Source organism: Cupressus sempervirens, chromosome 4 (assembly GCF_028749045.1).
Source record: "Cupressus sempervirens isolate cs-2001-9-10 chromosome 4, ASM2874904v1, whole genome shotgun sequence".
NCBI classification, from domain to species: domain Eukaryota; kingdom Viridiplantae; phylum Streptophyta; class Pinopsida; order Cupressales; family Cupressaceae; genus Cupressus; species Cupressus sempervirens.
Genome location: NC_143121.1, coordinates 859,276,893 through 859,302,908, shown reverse-complemented (window position 1 = coordinate 859,302,908; position 26,016 = coordinate 859,276,893). Strand labels below are relative to the sequence as shown.

At 38.0% G+C, this 26,016-nt stretch overlaps 2 protein-coding genes across 4 annotated transcripts in view; both read right to left on the bottom strand.

Moving 5' to 3' along the window:
• LOC149564130 (tRNA synthetase class I (I, L, M and V) family protein) overlaps window positions 1-26,016 on the bottom strand; it is a 211,561-nt gene that overhangs the window by 9,050 nt on the left and 176,495 nt on the right. The gene's annotated exons all lie outside the window — the stretch shown is intronic.
• On the bottom strand, window positions 12,583-16,407 carry LOC149564132 (uncharacterized). Of its 2 annotated transcripts, XM_089827207.1 has the most exons (7): window positions 16,073-16,407; window positions 15,226-15,881; window positions 14,854-15,086; window positions 14,586-14,738; window positions 14,037-14,437; window positions 13,494-13,899; window positions 12,583-13,359 (listed from the first exon to the last, which is right to left on the bottom strand). In XM_089827207.1, exons 2-7 carry the CDS (start codon window positions 15,369-15,371, stop codon window positions 12,779-12,781), a joined length of 1,920 nt encoding a protein of 639 aa, XP_089683333.1. In that variant the 5' UTR covers window positions 15,372-15,881; window positions 16,073-16,407; the 3' UTR covers window positions 12,583-12,778. The 2 variants fall into 2 exon arrangements, with proteins under 2 accessions (XP_089683333.1, XP_089683332.1); XM_089827206.1 differs by having other exon boundaries at window positions 15,226-16,407.

Here is a 26,016-nt window from a genome sequence, read left to right as displayed (position 1 = left end):
TATAATAACAATTTTGGCAATTTAAAACTTTAATCCAAACAGTTACTTCAAATACTGAAATAAACAATCATACACACGAATACAATAACACAATGTTTTACATGGAAACCCAATACAGGAGAAAACCACATCAAATAAATGCTTTCTTATATATATTGTTCTTTTACAAATTGGTTTGTAGGCTCCCACATACTACAGGCTACGACCTCTATGTTTATGAGCATCAATGCACTGGAAGCTCAGACTCCCACACTTCGCATGATCTGACCTACTAGAAGCACCAACCCACTACGAACAAATGTTTTTCCACCTTGACAATGTTGCTTTCTCAATTGATGATGGACAATCAAATATCTACTTCAAGTTTGCACATCATTTCTATAATTTGCATTCGTTTCTTCTACATTTGCATATATGTCTCATAAATATATCTTTTATGTATGTCCCCAAACTGCATGATATTATACTTCTTTTTATGCTGGTAGGAATATCAAGGCCAAAACTACTAGAGGGGCGAATCTCCGAAGGCTCGACAAGCTTAGGGTCGATAGGACAAGAAGGCTCCTAAGGAGGGTTAGCAACAACAATACTGTGAAGAGGGGATTTTGGAACACTAGGAGCATAATTAAGGTTGGGACAATTGTTCTTACTATGACAATTTTTATTGCAAAAGAAATAGCTATTTTGATTTCCTAAAAGATTAACCTCCCATTTAAAGACAAAATCGTCAAGATTCAAAGCCAATTTCTTAGGAACATCAACTTCAAGGTAAAGGGCAATGAGGACCTTGGCATTGAAGTGAGGCAATGAGGTGAGGACAAACCCTAATTTCTTCAGCATGTGAGGAAGGAACAGCGAAATCTATGGTTGGAGATTGATGATTTCTAGCTAGTGGGATGGGAATCTGGCCAAAATCTCTCAAACTTACCATCCAAAGACCAAGAAAAAGCCCTAAAAGTAGTCTTGCCCACATTCTAAAGTGATCTTTTCAAAAAGATTCCTGCATAGTGTGATTTTTAAAGAAAATAACAAAGAATACTTTTTGAAGCATTCTACAAAAACTAATTTGAAGGCCTAAAATTTGTTCATTCTGAATAACTAAATCCTTAGTAATAGTGTTATTAATGGCATTTTTCTCTGTATTAACATGGGTGTCTCATCATATGTACTATCCCTTGTACCTCCACAATCGTCCGACGCCATCTACTCAAAAACACATAAGTACAACCTATCTAAACCAGCTGGAATCCAATGGCAAGGCAAGAAAAAAACATACACGGGCAAGGGGAAAAAGCACACAAAACTAGAGGGAAAAAGAACAAAGGAGGGGCACACGAGCAAAAAAGTCAGACTCAAAAGAAGAAATAAATCAACTAAATGAAGGACATAAGCAAGAACAATGGTGCAGATCCACAAACAAGGTTATTTGGGGATCACACCCAAAGCCTCCACAGGTTTGCTTCAGCGCCAAGGGATGATATCCTACACCAAGATGCATAGCTGATCCTCTTCTTCGTCACTTCCATCGTATTTTAATTACATATCACCTAATATATAGAATATATACTAATTACATAGTATTTAATAAGTGCAAAGTAATGTTCTTACCCTTCAAGATATTCCAATTGCAGAGTATTTAATATAGAAAACAAAATCTAACGTATTTTAATTGTGTTGTATGGGTACCTCCTTACATGTTTACATGGATCGCACCTTCCAATGCTTGATTTGATTATAAACAATAACTTACCATAATGATGACAGATGACCTATCTCTTATATTAATTCCTATGATTTTCTTATCTTTAATTTTTCTTATGATTGCACTTATGTGCCAACACTAAACATTCAACCCATCTTGTTTCTTGGACAATTTTCCATGGTGACAGCTATGTCTTGCTTTATTCCGTTGGTCAAGGGATATTTGTTCCTTGCAACCTATCTTGGTTTCACCTGTTTTCCAATATTGTTCCTTTCGTCCTTTCCAGTTGGTCTTCCATTTAACTTTATTCATGTCTAATACTTTGGGGTTGTATGGGTACGATGTACATGCCACATGTGCAATTACTCTTTGTCCCTATGTTCTGTTTAAGATCAATGCAATTTTGTCACTCCTTTTAATATGTTTGTTTGATACATTTGTTTTCCAAGTCTTTTCCCGTCGATGGGTGATACAAATCGTATTTATATTAGATTTCCTTCACTTCAAGATCTACTTCCTTTGCAATGTCGTGGAGAATTCCCAAAGACTAACCTCATTTTATTTTTATTTTTCAACTACAACATACCTTAAAACTTGTTGTCGTTTACTTTTCCTTTTTATGGATATCTTAGGGAATTTATTCCAATATGAATCTTTCACCGTCATTCATCTAAAGAATTCCTCTAATCCATGAAGATTATATATCTAAACAAGAGGGAGCATATAGGTGTGAGTCTTCCCAGAGCCAGCATAGGAGCCCAAAATGATGCTATGTCCTTTTAGTATTGTGGGTATTCCCAGGCACTACACTTCTATGGGGAACTGATATATTCAATTTCTCAACACTCATTATCTCCTCTAAAGCCCCTTCTTACCAAAAGATAAGACTGAGGGAATGGGAGCCTTTTTGCTTTCCTTTATAGAAGCACCATTTGTTCTATTCTTACTTTTGGACTTAGCATTCTAAAACTGAAAATATTTGAGTTGCCTCAACCTCAGCTTCTCAAGAAGAGAACTTGCGTGAGCCTGATGAGTATTACTGTCATCATCAGTTCCTTCCTTGGAATTATTTGCAAGTACACCCGCTGAGAAGGACAAGTACAAAGCACTACTTACTCTCAACCCCTATTATGCAAATTCGCTGATTGAGATAAGTGATTACCGACCTCCTAATATGGAACCCACACTATTGTCTCTTGTTATCTTACATTTGCACATTGGCTCTGATACCATGTTGCACTACCATGTTTTGGTATGTGTTTTCCAAGGGCAGCAATCTCTCTCTCCCTGTGTATTGAGGATGAGATATGGAGAGACATGTCTATTCATGTTAATTAATATAACAATTTATTATTGTAAGAATTTGCCTAAGGGCAAAATTCACCCAGTAACTAAAAACTCAAACACAAGCACACAGTAGACCAAGAGAGAGTATGATCAGAATAACAATGTATTCAATAGTTGGTCCATCATAGTACACTAGGAGTGCCTGAATATAAAGGCCTCAGGAGAGCTTCTAGAATGCATAAAAGTTAGCATCATGATGTGTCATACAACCAAGCACATGCCCACCAGATATAGATTATCCTCCATTAAGCACGGAAGTATGTGCGATGATGAGAGGATAAGCCTACAAGGGTGTGACACGCAAAATAGTGTTGTAGACACCATGTACTAAAATAGAGTTGCGTACTCCTGTGTTGTCAACATGACAACTCAAAAGGTGTGCAAACTCCCAAGTGTTTCACAAATAAAAATAATAAAATAATGCATTAACCTAAGTAAACTTAAGTAAGTGTAAATAGTAAAGTACATATTTACACCAGCAATTATTTAACTACACACATATATATAAGCTACCAAACATTTAGTCTCATGAGTTTATCCAATTAAAGCTACCAAACATTAACAACCCGACCTAGCTTTTAGACTTTTGATTTCATATCTCAAGTTTGCAATAAAGAATGATGACTTGCAATCAGACTTTAAAACCTCACTTGCAAGTAGCTTTATTCTTCATTTTCCCTTGGAATATAGCATCTATAATTAAGCCTGTGATAGCTCAAAATGAGCAGGTATTCAAAAAATAAAAGACCTAGGACAAAAAGGAAAACAAAAACAATCTAAACAAGAAAGATCAAACGACTTAAGATTTCCAAAAATCAAATACTTGTACTCAAAAAAGAAAACTCAATTTTGTAAAGAAATACAAAGAAGACTCAACAAAAATCTCTGAAAATAGTATTTGTGAGACAATAAACTTAGGCCATTTCAAGGTAAAATTGATTGCCTTCAGAAAACGTCAGAAAAGTGCTCATCTTAGAGAATTTAAATAACAAATTCATGAACAATTGTGTAGGGTTGCCTTGTTTTGTTAAAACAAAATAGCAGACAATAGGAAATAACCTCATTTTCATATATAATTCAACATTAACAGTTTATTATACCTTTTCAAACTTGTCCTATGTCTCATATGATAGAATATAGAACACTAAAAATAAATATTTGGGTTCAAATGAAAGTATAGTGCGCAAGGGTGTCTATTTCGAGGCATGGTGCACGTGCCATGTAAATATGGTCCATATGGTCACAAGTGGTTTAATTACAAGGACTCAAGAAAGCTTTTATGCATATAATACAAACCTACATCTTGGACATAGAAAATGATTCCGCTTTATTTGCTCAACGTTCCTTAAATGCTAAAGTCATAGTTAGAAGACTTGGACTTGAAGGTAGGCTCAATAATTTTTAAAACTTCAAGAAAAACTAGACAACTCCACAATTTCATTGTATATAAAATGTATATCATGACTTAAGTTATTGTAAGATCGTCAATTTCCAATAACTTCTACAAATACAAGTGATAATCATTTGGAAGTCGTCACTTCCTCATGAAGTACACAGGGGGTAGGTCAATTAAAATCATGCAATCACACACATGGATGTTCAGACTCCCTCTCAATATCAATCTTCTAAGCTCCTCATTCAATGTTGCCTCAGATGAAGTGTCAAACACCCTCTGAATCTGATATCAATCTTCTCTTTCCTACAAGAACATCCTTGAAGAGAAAGAAACAATCAAGGCAAATAGCTCTTATAGTAATGAAAATAACCTTCAATAATTAATCTCAAATAATATTGATATATTTTAATTATAAGAACATTAGAAAATTGATTTTATACTTAATTCATGATGAATTAATTCTACTCCAATATTCGATTGACTTATTAATGTATTTATCATAATTTATTTCCTGCCTACATATAAATTCATCTCAATCTACATATTTAACATCATAGTAAATTATTTCATATTTACTATCGATTTTAAGTTTATCACTTAACAATTTAGTTATTAACAAAATTCTCATCTCTTTTAACATATTATAACTACATAAAATTTTGGCATATAGGACTTATTCTAACATATCATATAGTAGGCATAAGGATCCGTACCTCACTTTTGTGGACCCTACCTCATGTGCTTGTATGGACCAAGCACCTAAGTCTAAATTGAGGAGTTTCCATGCATTCAACCCACAATTCTTGTCATTACAATCGACGACAAGGTGTGCGAATTAGAAACATTTGTTTCTCCTTGTATTGAATGCTTTGTACTCACACTTGACATTGTCCTGTTGTGTGTTGTCTATCATAATCATGCGTAAATCCATTTTCGTAATTTGGTAACCACCAGGCGCCTGTCATTTGGGTTTGGACAGTTTGCCACCCAACCACATTCACTGTGGACCTCTCCAGTACTGGCAGCATTCATAATGTCTTACGTACACATCGACAACATAAGGTGTTGGGCTTTACTCTCTGATCCAAGGCTCACACACCCGCAATGCAAAGGGTTTGTTGCAAACATGCAACCCAAATTTGAGCATTCACAACCAACAAGGCAAGTCAACAATCAGGCACCCTCATCTTGACATTAGAGATCTTCCCTACGTAGCACCTGATAGCTATCCACTCATTCCACTTGCTGATATTCTTTGCATGCACAGTCATCGAGAGTTGCATCAAACATTCAGTTCTGACCTAGGCTCTAGGGAATTGGTTAAACCCCCATGCTCTCTTCTTGGCCATGAGATCCACAGTGATAACAATCACTTCCTTAACAACACTCAAGCCCGATCAGATTTACAATTTCTAATCATAAACGCCTAGTCTATAACATCATTTTGCGAGCGTGATTTCAAAGACATCCAAGCTCGAGGACCCGCAAGCAAAGCTTGCCCCTTGCAGAGATGTGACATCTCTCACCCCGTTGAGATTAACTTCCCCGAGCAGCTACCTGCAGAGATCCAATCTAAGATTGTTGGTCAAACAATAGTCACAGATTTGTGATTGCCAGTAACAATGTCCTCAATCCACATCCACAGAAAATTGGCAATTTTAATTAAAAAATCTGCATTACCAATTGTTAAGGTTATTATTCTTTGAATGTGATCCACTATCGTCAGTGGCCCTAAAAGTATACCATATCTGCTATTGATTCTTATTCTCTTACGTTTGCAGCTGCTCTAATACCGTGTTATTTTATCAGGATCACTGCAAATGTATTAACATTGCCTCCCTGGTATATCTTTTCCAAAGGCAGCCATCTCTCTCTTATATTGTGGATGAGACATGTCCCTTCATGGGACATGTCTATTCATTATTATTTAACTAATATAACAATTGAATATTTAACCATATACTCTCTCTCTCTCTCCCTCTCACACACACACACACACACACACACACACACACACACACATCTTCAGTTTAGTCTCATGAGTTTATCCAACTAAAGCTACCAAACATTAACACTTTTGTTATATCATATCAAATACAATGTGTATAAAATGTAAGAAGGGAACAGTGAAGAGAAGCAGGGGCAAGTATAAAGGAGATGAGGACAGATCAATAATCAGTGAGCCAAATTGAAGGCAGTAAAGCTTAATAGATAGAAGAAAACAACAAAACTCCCTGAAGCCAAACACAGCCAAGACCTTGGCAAAATCTTGACAAAGGTAGGCAGAACTTGGACAATTTCAGGGGTAGAGGCAAAAGCATTAATTAAACAAAATCTAAGGCAAGAAAGAAGAACACATGAAAGAAACCAGCATACTCCCTCGATGCTAAAGGAAGCCAACACCTTGGCAAAAACTTAACACAAGTAGGTGAAGACTAAACAATTTTGAGGTAAAGGCAAGCACAAATCCATTCAAATTTTCAGTTTTTAATATGAAAATCAGAATAGATAACAAAATTTGAACTATTAAAATATGAAAAATTAGTTGAAACTCTCGTAGAGTACCATGGTTTCTATCAAATTTATACTCGATTGACTTTCCAGGACAAGCACAACAGGAGATGGTTGGCCATGTTCCCACTAGGGGGGCTATTTTGGGCCAATTTTAAAGGGCAGAATGTGAAAACTCTTTAAAAATATGGGGAATATTTTTAGAAATATAAATAAATTTCAAATATGCATATCATATCATTGATAAAGAACTCATCGTAGACATTTTAGAAAGCTTAATAAATAGCACTGAGCTTGAATTGAGATTTTATCAAGAATTGACAAGCATATTAACAAAATTTGTTTTCATTGTCAATGTGCATAAATATTAATACTAGATAATTAAAATTATAGCAAATATACGAAAAGGCTCCAGTTTCAAGTACGAGATAAAATAAATTGTAAACTACTAAAAAATAAACATAGATGTCCATAGTCAATTGTCCATGTTAATCATAATTTCAAGATAGAGCTACAAAAATGTATGGCTATCCATAAACAACAAATGGTAGGTCTAAGAGTCTAAATCAAAATCAGATCTTGAATTTGAGTTACTAATAGTATGAGGTAATGCCTCAACCAATGAAATCTAAACCAATCTTGAAGGCGTCTCCACCTCCCCAATCTACATAGCATCTTCAGGAGTGGACGAAATTGTATGTGGACCAATTCCTCTCTACATAGAGGAACTGGCAACCTGTGAAAGAAGAAAAACAATAAGTACTCCCAAATCTAATGCATCCCTACCATGCCACCTCCACCATCCAATAGGATTGACTAAACTAATGTAGCTCATTCCATCAATGTCTCTGATCTTCTAAAAGGCTAGACCACAAAGACTTGCAAACGCAAGCCACTATGTGCAAACTTTAGTAAATTCATTTTCACTATACATTTTTGTAAAGGCCTTGAAGAAGTTGTCTTTCACCTCTTCACTAGACAAAGCCAATCACCTAGGTCTGAGCGCATACCATTTGCGATTTAGAGCATAGGCTGCCATATGAAGCAAGGTGTTGATAATGTTCCACCATCGTATTACAATGATCCTAAGATATTCCTCATAAAATCACAAAGTAGGGTCACTACTATGAATAGCTTGCTTGATCTACCCAAGCACACTATCAAAGGTCTCATTAATCTATCAAATGCAGTGTAACACTAGTACTAGGGTACGTCGAGATGACAAAACGTTGGGATGAGTTTTTAGAATGGGGGTAAAATGGGCCTCATTTTTGGGACAGCAGGGCAACGATGGCAAGGGGAGGGCAAAGAGAGAGGTAGGCGTATTGTATAGTATACATGTAAAACTTGAAATGTCAGTTATGAAGTGATGTTTCAGTAGAACATACTAAATTAAAATACTTGAACATAGCAAAATTGCAACATGAACTAGAAAATTCAACATTCAACATAGTTACATATTACATACCAAATAGTAACATTCAAAAATCAAAATTCAAATAGAAATTCAAGTACCCATCCCAGCGGTGGCATGGTTGTGGAATGATGGGGGTAGGCAGGGACCTCTTGGGGATGGGCACTTAAAGGTTTGGGAGTGGGGTGCCAGTCCCCGTGTTACACTGAAATTCGAACATTAGGAGAATTAGCATCAACGTATCTAATCACTAACACAATAGGCTCAATGAAAGAGCAAAAATATTTGCGAATGCAAACATGTTAGCATCAAATACGAAATTATAATATTTAACTATAAATTTTTAGAATTTATTTTTAAATAATAAAATCATTATTTTCTTATGTCATCATGGACCACCAATTACCATCAAGAATTCTCACTTCACACTTCTTCCCTCTGGTGTGCTTGCCCCATGCCATATACGCCACCCTTCACTGACCATCATGGATTGTAGGCCATCCTAAGCCTCAAGCATCCTCTGTAACAGAATAAAGTAGCTAGCATATCTAGTCTCCACATGCTGAAGAAATTCCTTCCTTAAAAGTGTCCAAAACAATGCAAGAGAAGTGTTACGGTTGCAAATGAACATTTGCACATCACTAGCCTCGGACACTATTGTTAATGTCCTTCAGCATATTATTCAATTTTTCCCAAGTCCTTCAAGCTATTATTCAATGTATTAAAGTAGATTAGATCTATTGCAGATTAGAAAAATTGTATGTCTTTTAATTGTCTTGTCTCTTGAATAATATCCTCACCGACTTATATCTATTTGGAAGATTATAATCAGAATAAAGCTGAAATTATATTTTGCAAGTATTGTAAGGATCCTGAAATACTAAAATTGTGAATTTGATTATTATATATTTCCAGATCTGAATATGAACAGAGATTGAATTCTAGGAAGGCTCTGCATGATTGATTTTTTATTGCCTTGTAGACTGAATGGGCAAGATATATATATATATATATATATATATATATATGTACAATTTTGGGACATGCCAATGAATAAACATGCCTCCACGAAAGTGGAGACATGTCTCTTCATAGATGACAACCGTTTATTATCTTAATAATACCGATTAAATGGACACTAATACATTGTAACTAATGCAGATTGTCATTGGCAATGTGAGCATATATAAACAGACTCGGATATGATATCTTATTTAATAATTTTCTCATGTATTGATTAGATACTAATTGATAGTTCAAATTTATACTTTGAAATGATAACCAGATTATCGTGGGTGATAAGTAATTATTGTAATCAATATAATGCTTTGATATTAATATGTATGTATATGCATCAATATACACAAAGTATATTGATGTATATGCATGGATATAATCATTGTATTGATTTTATCATCCATTGTTTATCTGACCAAAACTATTATTTTAACACTCCCTCTTAGTTAAGGAAAATAAAACCTATGCAAATATAGATCATAACAATATCACCTTACTCGTGATATTAGAAGATATGATATGCTTATGAATATCAAGTCACATGACATTCTTCATAACACAAATATCCATATTATGGTATGTGCACTGACATCAAGTCTCATGGTGTCTACCATAATAAATCATGGTATATCCATGGATACAATATCCACCATGATTATCTCTTAACGATCATAATCATTTTCAAATGATGTCAGGTCTCATGATATCTATGAAAATGTCCAAGAGACACTAACTATCATGACATGTCCACAGATCAACTCACATGAAATCCATCACGATAGTGAAGCAAATCATTGTAAAGTTGTCACCATTTAATAATGTCCACAAGGGCCCATAAAGTCATGGCGTCACACACAGGACAACAAAAGAGTTTACACATTAAAAATCTTTTTATATATTTGTATGAATAAATAATAATTTTGAGACTGAATCTCAAGTTTGACTTACATTTTAAACCATACCAAGTTTATTCTGAAAGTGTTCAACTTTTACCCTTGATAAGAGGTTTGGCGAGAATGTTTGTTGTTTGATCACTTGTACTAATATACTATAACTGATAAACATTACTTTCTACCATGTCTCTAACATAGTGATAAGGAATCTCAATGTGCTTTGACCTATAATGGAACATTGGATTCACTGAAAGCTTGATGCAACTCTAATTATCGCAATGGATATTGGTAGGATTCAGGGGCTCGCTAAATAATCCCACAAGCAATTTCCTGAGTCACGTCACTTCACTTGCTCCCAATATTTATCCAACTGAAGCTATTATTTTAACACAATGCATGCATACAACATGCAGTCCAAAAAATGTGCTTATAACACACTCCATCATCAATCCAGCTAAATACACAGAGTGAATAGTCACTACATGCACAATATTAGAGGCTCCAACCCTCTTCTATGGCATTCTTCAAAATCTAAAATAGGAAGGTTGGTTTCTTCCTTTTCCCTAAACAATCTATAGCTCTAAGAATATGAGAGTTTGCTATGCTAGTTACAACAAGATTGACAAGTGGCCAATGTTCAATATTGGCACTAGTCCATGATCACAGGGCATCAATATGCCTTATCCATGTATATCTCATACATTCCATCAAAATACTCACCTTGGAGCACTCTCTATCAAGAAATGTGGTGCATAGCGTAGTTTTTCCAGGTGAAACAAATGAGGGACCAGCAACGTAGATATCTTTGCACATTTTTATGAAATTTAATCAATGTGATACATGGAATGGTATAGCATTAGAATGGAGAAAACTGAAAATAGTTTCTTCAAGCACATCTCGTGCTTGCATGTTAAATGTAATGTCCCCTTTTTAGCATTCATAGCATGATGTTGTCGTTAGCCTATTTCCCCACGGTCCCGTAGACTAACCAAGACATTAATGGGACTTAGAGGCCATTTGGCCTAGATAGTTTCAATTGCAAGTTTTTCTGAGGGGTTTTGAGGCAACTTTGGGCATACTTACTATTTATAGTAAGTCATCTTGGGTATGGGCGGACATCCAGTGGCAACGATATGTCGATGGTAATTGCTTAAAATCGACAAGAATACTTGTTTATCACTGATAAGATTTGTTATGCATTGATAAAGCTATTTTATAAAGGTAAATTTGAATATTTAACTTTATTAATGCATAGACTATAGTTTGTGGGAAATATTTAAATTAAAAGAGTCCCCTTTATTTTATAACACATTGGAGACATAAGTTACATAAAGGGAGTTATGTTTTATCCCACATTGAGAAAACGAAGGATGGAGCTCTTGTGAGAACACTATAAAAGAAATAGAAGAGCTTCTTTTAAGTATGCTTGGAAATTTTAAAGAAATTGGAAAATTTTCGAGAGATTATGTCTCAATAGTTTGAAGGACGAAATCCCTTCAAGCTGAAAATCTTGACGCCATTGAAAGATATGGTCTTGAGATTCAACAGGGTAGCAGTCCGAAAAAACAAATACGAAAAAGCAGTCTGAAAAAGGAGAACCGAAAAAGCAGATACGAAAAAGCAATCCGAAAAAGCGGAACCGAAAAAAGCAGTTCAAAAAGTAGGTCCAAAAAAGCAGTTCGAAAAAGCAAATCGGAAAAAGCAAAGCAAAAGGGGCAGCATTGAAGAAAATTATTACAGCCATCTACAACTAGGTTCCTTTATTAGTATTGCTTTTTTAGGTGTTATAAGTTTCAGCTGTAAGTGTGCATTATACCAGCATTATCATTTTGTAATCCATGTAAATGCCAAAAGTCTTGGCCATATTTCATGAGCATTGTATTAGAAATTTCATTGCAAATTAAGAAGATAATAGTTGCTGGTGTCATTTAAGCAATTCAATATCATTATTTATCAGCTAGTTAGTTTGCATACCAACTGTTTGTAAAAATGCCAGTTGGTTGTAAGCAAAGAAACGTGAATCGGAATCGGATCGGAATCGGCAAGGTCGAATCGAATCGTGAATCGGCAATGAATCGGCAATGAATCGGCGATGAATCGGCAAATTTGAAAAAACCCGTTAAATTTAAGGATTTTAACAATTTAAAACTTATTTCATGCACCCTTTATTGAATATAACTTAAGCACACTATAACATCATCAAATAGAAGTTAAAACTTAACATACATAAACATGAAACATAAAATCCATCACATACGTAACTATGTTATCTAAGATTCTAAAATGTAAATTGTAGGCTAGCTGAAGTAAATAGAAATCAAATGATCATAATGATTTAAATCATAGAATGTATGTAAGATGATCCATAAGACATCAAATCATAAATTTATGTAAGAATCTAAGATGAAGATCCATGAAAGTTTGAAACTTTGAAACATATGTCTATCAATGATTCCGTATCAATATCTGTAAACAAAATATAAAAACAAGGCTCCAGCTCAAGCCTCAGGCTCATAGTCATCATCATCCTCAACATCATCCTCAAGCTCGGCTACAGCCTCAGCCTCAGCCTCTGAGTATCCAGTCTGCCTAGTAGCAAGGCGTCTAATGTAGGTCCTAGAGGACTGTCGAGCCATATCTCCCGCATATAAGATGGGCTCACGAATGTCGCTAGGGCCTGTGTCTGTGCGTGCACGTGTGCGTCTACCAATGCCTGAAGAACGTGCTCTAACTGCCTCAGCCTCTATATCCACCTGGTCAATCCACGCACGGTCTTCCTCAGTGAAGACTGGATCTACAACCTCTGTGAGCCACTCTGATTCTGGATCAATCTCCTCCAGAATGATCGGAGAGGAGTCAGTGCCCAAAATCTGTCTGATCCTAAGACGGAGGTTGTAATGAACGAAGACAAGATCATTCAACCTCTGCACTGTCAACCTGTTTCTCCTCTTCGAGTGGATGTGCTCGAACATGGACCAACTGCGCTCACATCTAGAAGCGCTGCTTGGCTGACTCAGAATACGAATGGCAATTTTTTGAAGTTTTGGGGTTGTGGCCCCAAACATTTGCCACCATCTATCTGAAATAAGGGAAAATAAAAATAATTAGTCTCATTTACAAATTACAAATTACAAGTTAACTCTAAAATTACATAATCAACTTTAAGTTTAGAATCTAGATTCATGAACATTGAATATATTATTTAATTTTTACCTGGCTGTATTGTTTCCCGAGCATCTATGGCTACCCTGCTAGAGAAAAGTGGCCCTTCTTTATTATTGAACTTATCAAGCTCAATAATTGCAGCACTGCTATCCTCATCAGTACTCAACCTCTGGATCACTGTATATAATCCGGTGAGAACCTCCTCATCCGCCTTGAAGTCAGGACGGAAACGAAATGCCAAATTCAAAAAGTAAGCTGCTGCATGGATGGGTCTGTGGAGCTGATTCTGCCATCTCCTATCAATGATGTCCCAAATAGGGGCATACTTCTCCTGCACTCCTGCATACTGAGCTTTAATGGCCTCCTTGGCCCTATCCATGCCCTCATATATGTAGCCCATAGAGGGCTTCTCCCCATCAGCAGTTCGTAGGAGAGATACAAGAGGCTCAGTGGCCTACATATAAAGTAAAACAAAAATTTGAGTCAAAACTTAAACATAGAATAATTCAATAATATAAGGTAAAACTAAATCATTAAACAATTAGCATAGTAAACTGTAAAATATTAAATGTTAAATTGCAATAAAATTACCTTAAGTATTTCTCTAGCAGGTTTCCAAAAACCATCATCATCAAATATGCAATCCACCACATCTATCCCTGCAGTGGTCGTAGCATAGGAAGATGAAATCCACTCCCGCCCAACAAACATGCTCCTCAAATCATCCCTTGATGTCCACAAGGACTGCAAGGTGATGAAATTCGAGGCAAACCTCGTGATCCCTGGACGAGCTAACTCTTTGTCTCCTGTGTACTTCCTCATTGTGCTAAGGACAAATGAATGATTATAAATAAACTTACATATGTCTTTTGCCCTTTCCACACATGACTTGACCCACTCAAGTTTGCCAATTTCCTCCAACATGAGGTCAAGGCAGTGTGCTGCACAAGGGGACCAAAATATGGTGGGGTGCCTCTCCATCAAAAGTTTGCCTAGAACAATTTTAAGATAATTAGAAATTCAAATTTCAAACATGTTAGAACTTAGAACTTAGGAAACTTAGAAATTCTAAGTTAGAATTAGAAAAAGTTCAAAACTCAAATAAATTTATTTTCAAAACTTAAAAAGTTAAAAGTTTACCTGCAGCAACATAACTTGCTGCATTATCCGTCACCACTTGCACCACATGTTGTTCCCCCACCTCTGCTATAACTTCCTCAATAACCTCACATAAGTATGTGGCGTTTTTTACATGAGCAGAAGCATCAATGGATTTGAGGAACATGGTATATCCTACAAGTAACAAAACAACGAATTATAATTACTATTAGCAATCAACAAATCAAAATTTGAAATAGTCAATCACGATTCAAAATTATGTATGTAGGAAAGTAGAATGATCAATCACCTCCACAGGATACAAGAAAATTGAGGAGTGTTCTTCCCCTCCTATCTGTCCAACCATCAGTCATGATGGTGCAACCCTTTTCGATCCACTCCTTTCGGTTGTCCTCAAGCTCATGCCTCATATCCTCAACCATTTCCTCCAGGAGGTATCCACTCAACTCAGCCTCAGTTGGGGCTTTAAACCCCGGACCACAAATGGCAACTGCATCTATCATGTTCTGCCAATAAGGAGTCCTGTCACAAATAGATAATGATATTGATTAGAAATTTAGATGTCAAAAACTAAAATCATAAAACAAATAGATATAATTAAAGTTTTACTTTTACTTTTAACTTTAACTTTGAAGATAACAAAGAAAAAAGAATCAATTACCTGGCTGCAATAAATGGAATGTTGCAAAAGTACCAGAATTTGCAAATCTCTTTTCTGGCAGCATCATGAATCTCCTTGTTCAAACCCATGCCCTCAAGCGTGGGTTGGGAGCCAGGAGTAGTGCGGGGCACAAAGTAACTATCCATTCTGCTTTTCCGCACTCTAGGCCGCAATAGGTTGGTGTTGGACTCTGTCTCAGTATGAGACCGACTACCACTAACACTCACATGAGCACTAGCACTAGGATGAAAAGGAGGCCTAGAAGAACCCTCCCCAACACAACCTACAGATGCGGAAGCTGATGCAGATGCACTTGCAGATGTAGATGCGGTTGCGGATGTGGGAGCACGGGAGCCAATACCTCTTAACCCTTCCAAGTTGCATTTTCTTAGTCAACTTGTCTTGTTCAATTTTTTCTAATGCCACTAAACAAGAGCGTTTTGCCTCAGCGGTTTGTTGAGTGCAAACTGTGACATCATGGCCAGGTATGCCAGCAATGTGGTATTTCAATCTATAGATACCTCCCGAATTTATTTTTTCTTTGCAAAATATACATTTTGTTTGATATTTGGTTCTCCCAGGAAACTCTTCATTATATTTCCAGCATTCATCTTTTTTACCCATTGTGGAAATTGGAAAATGAAAGCAAAGGGCTGCTGCAATAAAAAAATTCATGTAAAAAATCAAAGTTTGCAACTAATAAACAAAAACTACAAAACAACAAACCCTAGTTTGCAATTTAGTAAAACTAAAAATAAAAAACATTCAAGATTTGCAAATGAACACTAAAAAAATTTAACAAAAAATGCATACTACACTAACATGCAAAAAAAAAACCAACACTTACCTCTTGCAAATGAGTTGAGGAGTGTTGATATTGACTCCTTAATGCTCCCAATGCAATTTATGGCCTCCCCAAATGGACTTCTGATCTCTTTGGTGCTCTTCCTTCTTGCCGGTTGGAAACCTATGGATTCTCTTTTCTCTTCTTCTCTCTCACTCTTCCTCTCTTCTACTCATACTAAGCAAATAGAAGGCTCTTTAGGGTTATAACAAAGAGGAAAGTCAACTTAGAAAGCAAATAAAACATGTGTTTTTTTTTAAAAATTGAACTTTCTATCCTTGCTGCCGCGGCCGATTTCTGGCGATACCCGATGGCGATTCTGGCGATTTTTTCCATGAATCGCCGATTTTGGCGATTTAGGCGATTCATGCGAAAAAATCGCCACCAGCGATTTCCGATTCCAAAAAAATCGGGAGCCATGAATCTTATCGCGATTTCGGCGATTTCGGCGATTTCATGGCGATTTTTGGAACTATGGTTGTAAGTGTTCATTTCTCATGCTTAGAGCATATATATGCACTGAATATTGTCAAAATTAGTAGCACACTCATGTTAGGCCATTGTGTAGTCCATTTGGAGTCTTCTAGCACAAGATTCTCATTGATGCAAATTGAAAAAAGAGTCATTTAAAGCCATCTGAAATACTATATCAGTCATACGTCCCTTGCATGTGAATTGTTTGATGAAATTCCTTGAGCTTTCATCAGCATTTTTTGAGAGCAGATTTGAGGAGGGCCATTACAATGGTATCAGAGCTATAAGTCCTGCCATTCTGTGGAGGTCTTATTTGGAATAGCCAGATAGAGAGAAAAAAATGTTGGACATCAGTCCGGATCAGGGAAAGGAAAGATTCTTACAGATATTAGACACCTTGGCACAGGGACAGTGATTAGAAGAGCAGAAAGCACAGGAACAGAGTCAGAGATTGGAGCTTATGATGCAGATGATGGCTCGTCAAACGGGGTTGAATGCTAATGTGGGTGGAGGAAATAATCAGAATGGTAATAATCAAGATGGGACACATAATGGAGGCGAACAAGTTGTGAAAAATTTCGGTCATGCACCCCAGCAAACTAGGACAGTGAGTTCAAGGCCCATGATTCTCACATTTCCTCCTAGAGCCCCAGAGCAGCCCGTACCAAAGCCCCAAATCACTGATATACAGAACCAGTTAAGGAGAGATTGGGAAGCCGGAGGTCCAGATTTTACTATTGCAATTACCTTTAGGGAGTATATAGATGTGCGGATGGAGCATATGCCACGTGGACATGACAGGAACCAGAGCTATGAGCTACGGAAGAAAGTAGGGAAACTTCAGTTACCATATTATGATGGCTCGAGGAAGTCTACAGCAAGAGCTTGGGTTCAAAATCTTGACACATACTTTCAAATGAACCCTATGCCTGAGGAAGAAACTATTAAGTATGCAGCAATTCACCTGGATGGGTTAGCACACAAGTGGTGGCATCATGGTATGGTCACTATGGGTCATGCACACATTACCTCATACATAGAGTTTACGGAGAGACTGATTGAACGTTTTGATAGGCCTAAGGATCAAACCTTCCCTATGACAGGCAGAAACTTGTATGAGGAGTTTAACAGACATGTTGATTCGATACAAGGAGACATTAGCACATCTTCATGTAATGGTTTATCGGCATCATCTTCACAGGCAGAAGGGGTTACAAAAGTTGTGCAGGTTGAGCCAGTAGCATCAGAAGGTGATATCACAGGCACACCGGATTGTGTGATTGACACAGATAGTGATTCCAGTACAGTTGGGCTAGATGAAGTTACAACAATTGAGGATACTGTCATGTTTGAGGATAGTACATTTGATCAACAAGTGAGCATTCAAGACTTTGCAGAAAATGAGTATCAAGCACAATTGGATGCTTCTTCACATGAGATAGAGGCTAGTAGCTCTTAACTTGGTTTGGCAAGCCAGTTGAAGACAAGGGACAAGAATATTGTCACGGCTTTATCTCATCATGACAAGATAAATGGATTGATTGAGAATCACATTTGGATGATTCAACTGCAGAAGAGACAAAAAGGAGTCACAACAAGTTCTTCTTGTGACAACTTACAACAGATCAAGGAAGGCATGGAGGCAATGAAGATAAGTTACATACACCTACTTTCAGATCGCGATCATCTCCTTAATCTTGCAGGGATCTATTTAGATGCATTGAAGAAGGAGGAGGAGCTTGACCGGCTTTCTCATGAGCTGGAGGATACTCAGAATTCCTTGGTGTGTATTCAATTGGCTCTCCAGGATTCTGAGAGATATGTGGACGAGCTTTGTCTTGAGGTGAGCTCAGTTCAGGAGTTAGCACGTATAGCAGGGACTCAATTTTATTTTACAGTCAGGTCACATGTTGATGATTTCTTAGAGATGACAGAGTTACAGGAGAGTCCCAAGATCTGAGTATTATAGATGATAGCTATTCTGAGGTTACTCATTTGGACAGTGTACCAGGGATAGAGTATAGGAGTTCGACCAGTCGGCACAATCATGTGTCTAGTCAGCTGAGAGTTGGTGAGCGAGACATTTCTATCACTTGCGAGCATTTTGATGCTGTTCGTCAGTTGTTAGCAATTTATGGATGGGGTTCTCCTACTAGTGATGAGCAGGGAGGCAGTTATCTTTCCTTGACAGAGATCCACTCTTTATGGGAGGCTATCCAAATTTTGAGACAGAGTTATATGCAGTTGGTAGCCGACAGAGATTATCTTATGGAGTGGGGCAGTACAGCATATGATGCATTATTGGTCAAGGAAGATGAGGTGAGTGAGCTTACTTAGCAACTCGAGGTGACTTCTGAGTTTCTTGAGAGTACACAGTTGGGTTTCAAGGAGTCACAGTTTCATTTAGCTAAAGTAACCATGGAGTTAGAACGACTTTAGTCTTTACCAGATTTTGTACAATCACGGACCGTGGTGTCTAGTGATCTGTTGATGTCCATGGTCGAGGTTAATAGAGGTAGTGGAGATAATGATATATCTGTCCACGACACTAGTATTGGCATATTTGGTCTGTTTCCACTGGAGGCAGGTTCAACTGAGTTGGGCGCTGCAGCTGAGCATTGTGATATGTTTGACTTGGAGGGCACAAAGACTAGTGATGTTGTTGTTGATTCTGCACTCTTGGCTATATCATCCTCTGACTTAGCTGATGATCAGTCACAGTTGGTTGTATCACATCTGCAGGATGAGTCTTTGATTGGGATTGGTTCTTTTTACCGGCATTATAATGTAGGATATGTTCATCGGTTTGCTTTTGATCCATGTGTTGAGGAGTTGATGGCAGACAAGTTTGGTCTGGGCTCTCGTTTTTGCTATCTACTGTGTAATGACTATTCACCATCAACAGTGCATGGGTGTTATGGTTATGAGACAATGATCGGTGACCTGCAGAGTTATCTTAATTGCAGTAGGTGTGCAATGTGTGGATTCTTTGTATTCGGTGCAGTTTCATGCAAGAGTATTCATCGTTGTTGCAGAATTGTATTGTATATTCCACATAGGCTAGTGGGATGTGTTGATGTTATTTACTATGTTGGCAGTTTGGGTTATCTACTCTACTTGGGTTCTGATATTTCGAGAGCTTGTTTCTCATGGGTTCTTGACTTTGGAGTTGAGTGAGTTGTATTCGCAAATTTGATTATGGATTCCTCTTGGTTAATTTTCAGAGGTTGTTGCAGGAGCCTATGTTGACTGACAGCAGTATAGTTCATGACTACATTTGGGATCCAAGTGGATTGATTGGGTTGTTGTTCGACCATTGCTTGGAGACAAGCAATTTTGGGAAGGGCAGACTGTAATGTCCCCTTTTTAGCATTCATAGCATGATGTTGTCGTTAGCCTATTTCCCCACGGTCCCGTAGACTAACCAAGACATTAATGGGACTTAGAGGCCATTTGGCCTAGATAGTTTCAGTTGCAGGTTTTTCTAAGGGGTTTTGAGGCAACTTTGGGCATACTTACTATTTATAGTAAGTCATCTTGGGCATGGGCGGACATCCAATGGCAACGATATGTCGATGGTAATTGTTTAAAATCGACAAGAAGACTTGTTTATCACTGATAAGATTTGTTATGCATTGATAAATGCTATTTTATAAAGTTAAATTTAAATATTTAACTTTATTAATGCATAGACTATAGTTTGTGGGAAATATTTAAATTAAAAGAGTCCCCTTTATTTTATAACACATTGGAGACATAAGTTACATAAAGGGAGTTATGTTTTATCCCACATTGAGAAAACGAAAGATGGAGCCCTTGTGAGAACACTATAAAAGAAATGGAAGAGCTTCTTTTAAGTATGCTTGGAAATATCAAAGAAATTGAAAAATTTTATGGAGATTATGTCTCAATAGTTTGAAGGACGAAATCCCTTCAAACTGGAAATCTTGACGCCATTTAAAGATATGGTCTTGAGATTCAACAAAGTAGCAGTCCGAAAAAGCAAATACAAAAAAGCATTCCGAAAAAGCGGAACCAAAAAAGCAAATACGAAAAAGCAGTCCGAAAAAGCGGAACCAAAAAAAGAAGGCCGAAAAAGCAGTCCGAAAAAGTAGTTCAAAAAAGCAAATCGGAAAACGCAAAGCAGAAGGGGTAGCATTGAAGAAAATTATTACAGCCATCTACAACCAAGTTCCTTTATTAGTATTGCTTTTTTAGGTGTTATAAGTTTCAGCTATAAGTGTGCATTATACCAACATTATCATTTTGTAATCCATGTAAATGCCAAAAGTCTTGGTCATATTTCATGAGCATTGTATTAGAAATTTCATTACAAATTAAGAAGATAATAGTTGCTGGTGTCATTTAAGCAATTCAATATCATTATTTATCAGCTAGTTAGTTTGCATACCAACTGTTTGTAAAAATGCCAGTTGGCTGTAGGTGTTCATTTCTCATGCTTAGATCATATATATGCACTGAATATTGTCAAAATTAGTAGCACACTCATGTTAGGCCATTGTGTAGTCCATTTGGAGTCTTCTAGCACAAGATTCTCATTGATGCAAATTGAAAAAAGAGTCATTTAAAGCCAGCCGAAATACTATATCAGTCATACGTCCCTTGCATGTGAATTGTTTGATGAAATTCCTTGTGCTTTCATCAGCATTTTTGTGAGCAGATTTGAGGAGTGTCATTACATTAAACAACGACAACATTAGTTTCTCTCTTAGTCTTTGTTGATGCGAGTTTTGTGTCACTAAATAACATATTAGTAATTGGATGCTTGATACAGAATATCAAATATACAATTCCTCTCTTGAAAAGTTATCTCTCATGGGACATGAGTATAACTCCAATGTTCCTTACACCGTTGGATACTCGCTCAGTTTTATCAATGTGATTTGCTGGTAATCACGTAGGCGGCCTTACGTTTTCCTGTTTGAGAAAAATTTGGATCTTCGTGAGAAAATGGAGATGGTGGTTCGGTGTGAATGCTAGATGATGTTGATGGCGCGATGATGGCAATGTAGGGTGAATGGCGATGGAAGGTGAGAATGCCGATGTTTTGGTTTACTTCTCTAACTAACCTCTTCTAAGCATGAAATTTGGCTGCTCAACTACTCCTACTCCTAAGAATGGAAGGTTAGCAGATGGACGGGGATCAAATCTAATGAAGGCTAACCAGCGGCCCTACCTCCATAGATGCAACGCTTCAAAGGAAAGTAAACTAGATCACCAGACAAAGCCTCCCAACCAGCCGCTAGGATGCTAGTGGCCTAGTGTTGACCCCTATCAAACATCTACCAAAGCTACCATGCAACAATCCATTTTATTTTACTCTTACTCTAACAACTTGAAATGAAATTGCTTCAACTTGAAAAGAAAATTTAACTATGTGGAAGTAGAAAACATGCAATAACACCCAATGTTCTTAGTCAACATGCAATGAAAAAGAGAGCACTTTGGTATTATTTTCGCAACAATTTCTCCAAACCCTCCTTCCTTTACAAATGAGAGCCAATGGCCTTATATAGAGGTCCAAAATACAATGGACGGTAGAGATCAAAACAAGATCGACGATCCAGATTGGATCCAAAAACCCTAATTAGGGTTGCCACCCCATCGGCCAATGAGAAGATGCCACCTCATCAATGGACCAATGAAAAAAGTGCAAAAGTGGCAACCAATGAGAAGGCACCAAAATGGTGGCCAATCAGAAACAAACACTTGTCATATTCTAGAAGAAAGAGAAAGTTGCCACTTGGGCTTACATAAGATGATCTTCTAATATAATTCTTCCTTTTTCTTTTGTTCTTTTAGCTAAGGCAATGAACTTAGCTAGCCTTTCGTTAACTTCTTCCATAGGAGGACAAGGTGTGTGCTTTGCTCGGAGTTCTGCTGACTTTGCCACGCTGTTTGCTGCTTGTAGTATCCTTTCGTGATCCTTCTCATATTCCTTTGCAAACCCAATAAAAGCATTGAGTGAGGAAAGGGTGTTCAGATGTTTCCTTTTGACGGCAGCCTTTCCTAACTCATCCAATCTCGATCCAAATCCTGTCTCACTGACATCCTCCTCTCTAATACCCTCAAAATCAAGCGCCACCCCAACGTCGCTCATCATGGTCGAAATGGAAGTGTCGACGCTTGGGCCGTGTTGTGCAATCTCATCATGAATTTCTTCAAGTGTTCTGAATCTGGTAGTCAATGCGACATACCAAAATTCAACTATGCTCAATCCTCTCTCATCAACCAACCGGGCTCTTTCCAAATATGCCTCCGGTAGCCTAATGAACGCCTGCAGCCTAGGAATAACCAAATCCTTGATGGGAAGAAAATTCTTCCATTCCTCTTCAAATAATCTGAATTTGTTTCTAACAGTCACCAATGACTGGAATGTTGAGATGAAGGAGGGCAAGAAATTTCGCCCATCTTGGATTGTATCATAGATCCAACCCCTTACTTCATGTAACTGAGCTGATACCTCTTCTGAATTGCTCCCGCTGTCTTGAGGAAGGGTTGCCTGATGCAGCTGTTGGATTGGCTGGCAATCTCTCCAATATTTGTTTTCGGCCTCCAACTTTACTATCCTTTCGTTTGCCTTCCTCAATCTTTCTCTGATTGATGCTATGCCTTCCTGAACCTCCTCACATTCCATATCATCTGTATTTCTTCCCAAATTATGTTCTACTATTTCGTACTCCTGGGCTGCAATCTCATCCGCTACCTTATTGACTGTTGGTATAGCAATCTGAACCCTTCGGTGACCATCACTGTGGCTTCTGATTACCCTTGCCACCGTATTTGCCATCTGTTTTTGGTTCTCGCTATCATCCTTTTCTATTAGTCCTTGTATATCATCAACTGCGTGAGCCATTACCACCTCGCCTCTCGGCATAAGCATTTGCCTTAACCATAGTGGTGCAGTGCATCTCCCCAAATCCGGATTCGGTTCGACCAACAAAGCATCACCAACGGCCTTAGACGCCTGACTTATCTCTTCAATATCAATCGGCCCATCTTCTTCTCTACTAGTTTCTGCCATATTTCCTTGCTGGTTCTCCGAGAGAGGGGAGTACTCCGTACTTTCACTGTAGCCACTTGATTCCGAATCAGAGCTCACCTCCACTGCGGCCCCTTTATCACTCGAATTGACCTCTTGGCTTCTAGCCTTAGTTATACTCTCCCTTGACGGCGCTGCTCGCTGTCTCTTGGCTGGAGGTTCCGAACGTTCTTGGCTTTTCTCTACCTCCAAAGCCCTCTTCTTGCTATTTCTAACTGCCTCCGATTGCCGGCCACTTCCTTCACCCTTCTGTCCGATTGATTCTACTAGACCTTCCTTCGGTTTCATCATCTCATAAGTAAGGAGAACCTTTTGTCTTTGTAGCTTTCTCAACTTGGCATTATACCACGACTCGGTATGCAAATCTACTGTCCTTGTGACTGCCTCCAAGGAAGGATCCTGATGATCGTCCCAATCCACTGGATTCAACTCTGTTCCAACTACTGTCTCATAGTCTTCTCTCAACACACTACGATCATCCTCCAATTGATCAGGAATATCAAGGCCTCTCCATCTGATATCTCTCATCATGTTCACCGACAATCTCGAGAAAGCTAGCTTTCTCACGTGAAAATCATCCTTTGCATTGGCCCAAAAGTCCTCTATAGTGGGAACATGCTTAAATTCGCTTTCATGAGATGCCTTGATAAGACCAACAGGGTCGAATCCTTGCCTTGCTCTGTACCATCCTAGATGATACCACTCCAATTCCTTTTCCGCAGCCTCAAAGGCGGCCCGATTTGGGCAACTATCATTGCCAATTATAATTGAGAAGGAAACGCCTGTTTTCCCCTCATTCCTCATTACTCTATCATAGTGCTCAAGCTGCCTAGCCAATTCCATCAAAACTACCTTGTCGGGCGGGTATCTTGGAAGCCTCTTGGGACAAACTGTACTTCCTGCCACTCTAATGTATGTGAATTGCGGGAATTGGATGAAACAACTCCCAAACTTCTTAATCCTTGCTTCTGCTTCCGATGAAAGTCTCTTAGCAGGCGCCCCTTGTAATACCCTTACTGTCTTCATGGCGAATGCATCGCAAAACATCTTGTAATCCTTGTTATTGTGCAAATGAAGCTGCGGATAGCATTCATGCACCAAATATTGCCCCGGCCCATTACCAATCTCTCCTAAGGCCTTAAGTCCCGGACTCTCATACAATCTAGCAATTAAGTAAAACAGATAGGATCCCATGTAGAATTGCCTTTGGTTTTGAACTGTTCTAAGTTGCAATTCTAAATTTTCACTTATGATCCTAGCCCAATCAAATTTTCCTTTTCCCTTTTCAATTTCATCAATGAAGAAGTACATCTAGTTTTCGAATTGCATAGCTTGAGCTAGGCCCATGATCCGGCTGAGAAGAACAATGAGATCGCCATATTCTGGCTTGAAATCTGCCACTGTAAGCCTTGTTGATTTGTTAACTCCTTTCCTTCCTTCGTGTATCCAATTCCGCTTTAGATGTGAGAAGTAGGCCTCTTGGTTACCTTGAAATGATTTGGTCGCCTGATCCACCATTACAACTATCATGCCCTTGCTCTGAGGAATATTAAATGTCTCTTCAATTGCTTGTTCGCCAATGTTGGCCAACACTCTCTTCCCTTCGCCAAAAATGATGGATTTACTGTCTAGATCAAATCTGGATGCACACTCCATAATCAATTCCGGACAAGGCAAAGTAGGAGGAAAAGCTGCTGCATGTACAATTCCGCTCTTGTATATCCTCTTTGCCAAGGGGGATTGTCCTTCCTTTAGTCTGTCCCTCATCCGTATCATGTCCACTGTAGCGAGATATTAGTATCGGTTATTTTCTTCATTTTCGAGAAGAAGGAAGTTTTGGGCGTCATATCCTCTTTGTCTTTCTTAGCGTTTGCCCGCTTGGGATTCTTACTTGCACTATCATCCTCCATGCTCGTCGCCCTATTACGGGATGGTAGAGTGGTGGACCAAAAGGCAAGAAGAACCAAGTAGTGCAATTCTTAGAAAAGAGCGAAAGAATGGATGTCAGCTTAAGCACTCCTTGCAACTCTAGATGATGACTTTCACCTTAACTAATAATCTTACAGCAACTTTTCGGAACCCGGGATATGACATCAAAGAATTACAAATCCCTTTGCAAATTAGAAAACAAAGCCTCTAAGCTAATCCAACACTTGCCTTCTATGCAAAAATCAAACTTTCATATGTATCTCTTCTCCCAACAAAATTGCCCAAATCTGATATAAAAAATTGCAGCCCCTCTAGAAAATCAGAATTTTGTCTTCCACAAATTTCGGCCCCCACAAAATTCGGCTAAGCATGAAAAAAAAAAATCTGTCCTTCCACAAAATTCACCCAAGCAAAGGAGCAAAATCTGTAAAATCTGCCACCTAGGGCACAAATCGCAGCCCACAAAGTGGAGCAAAAATCC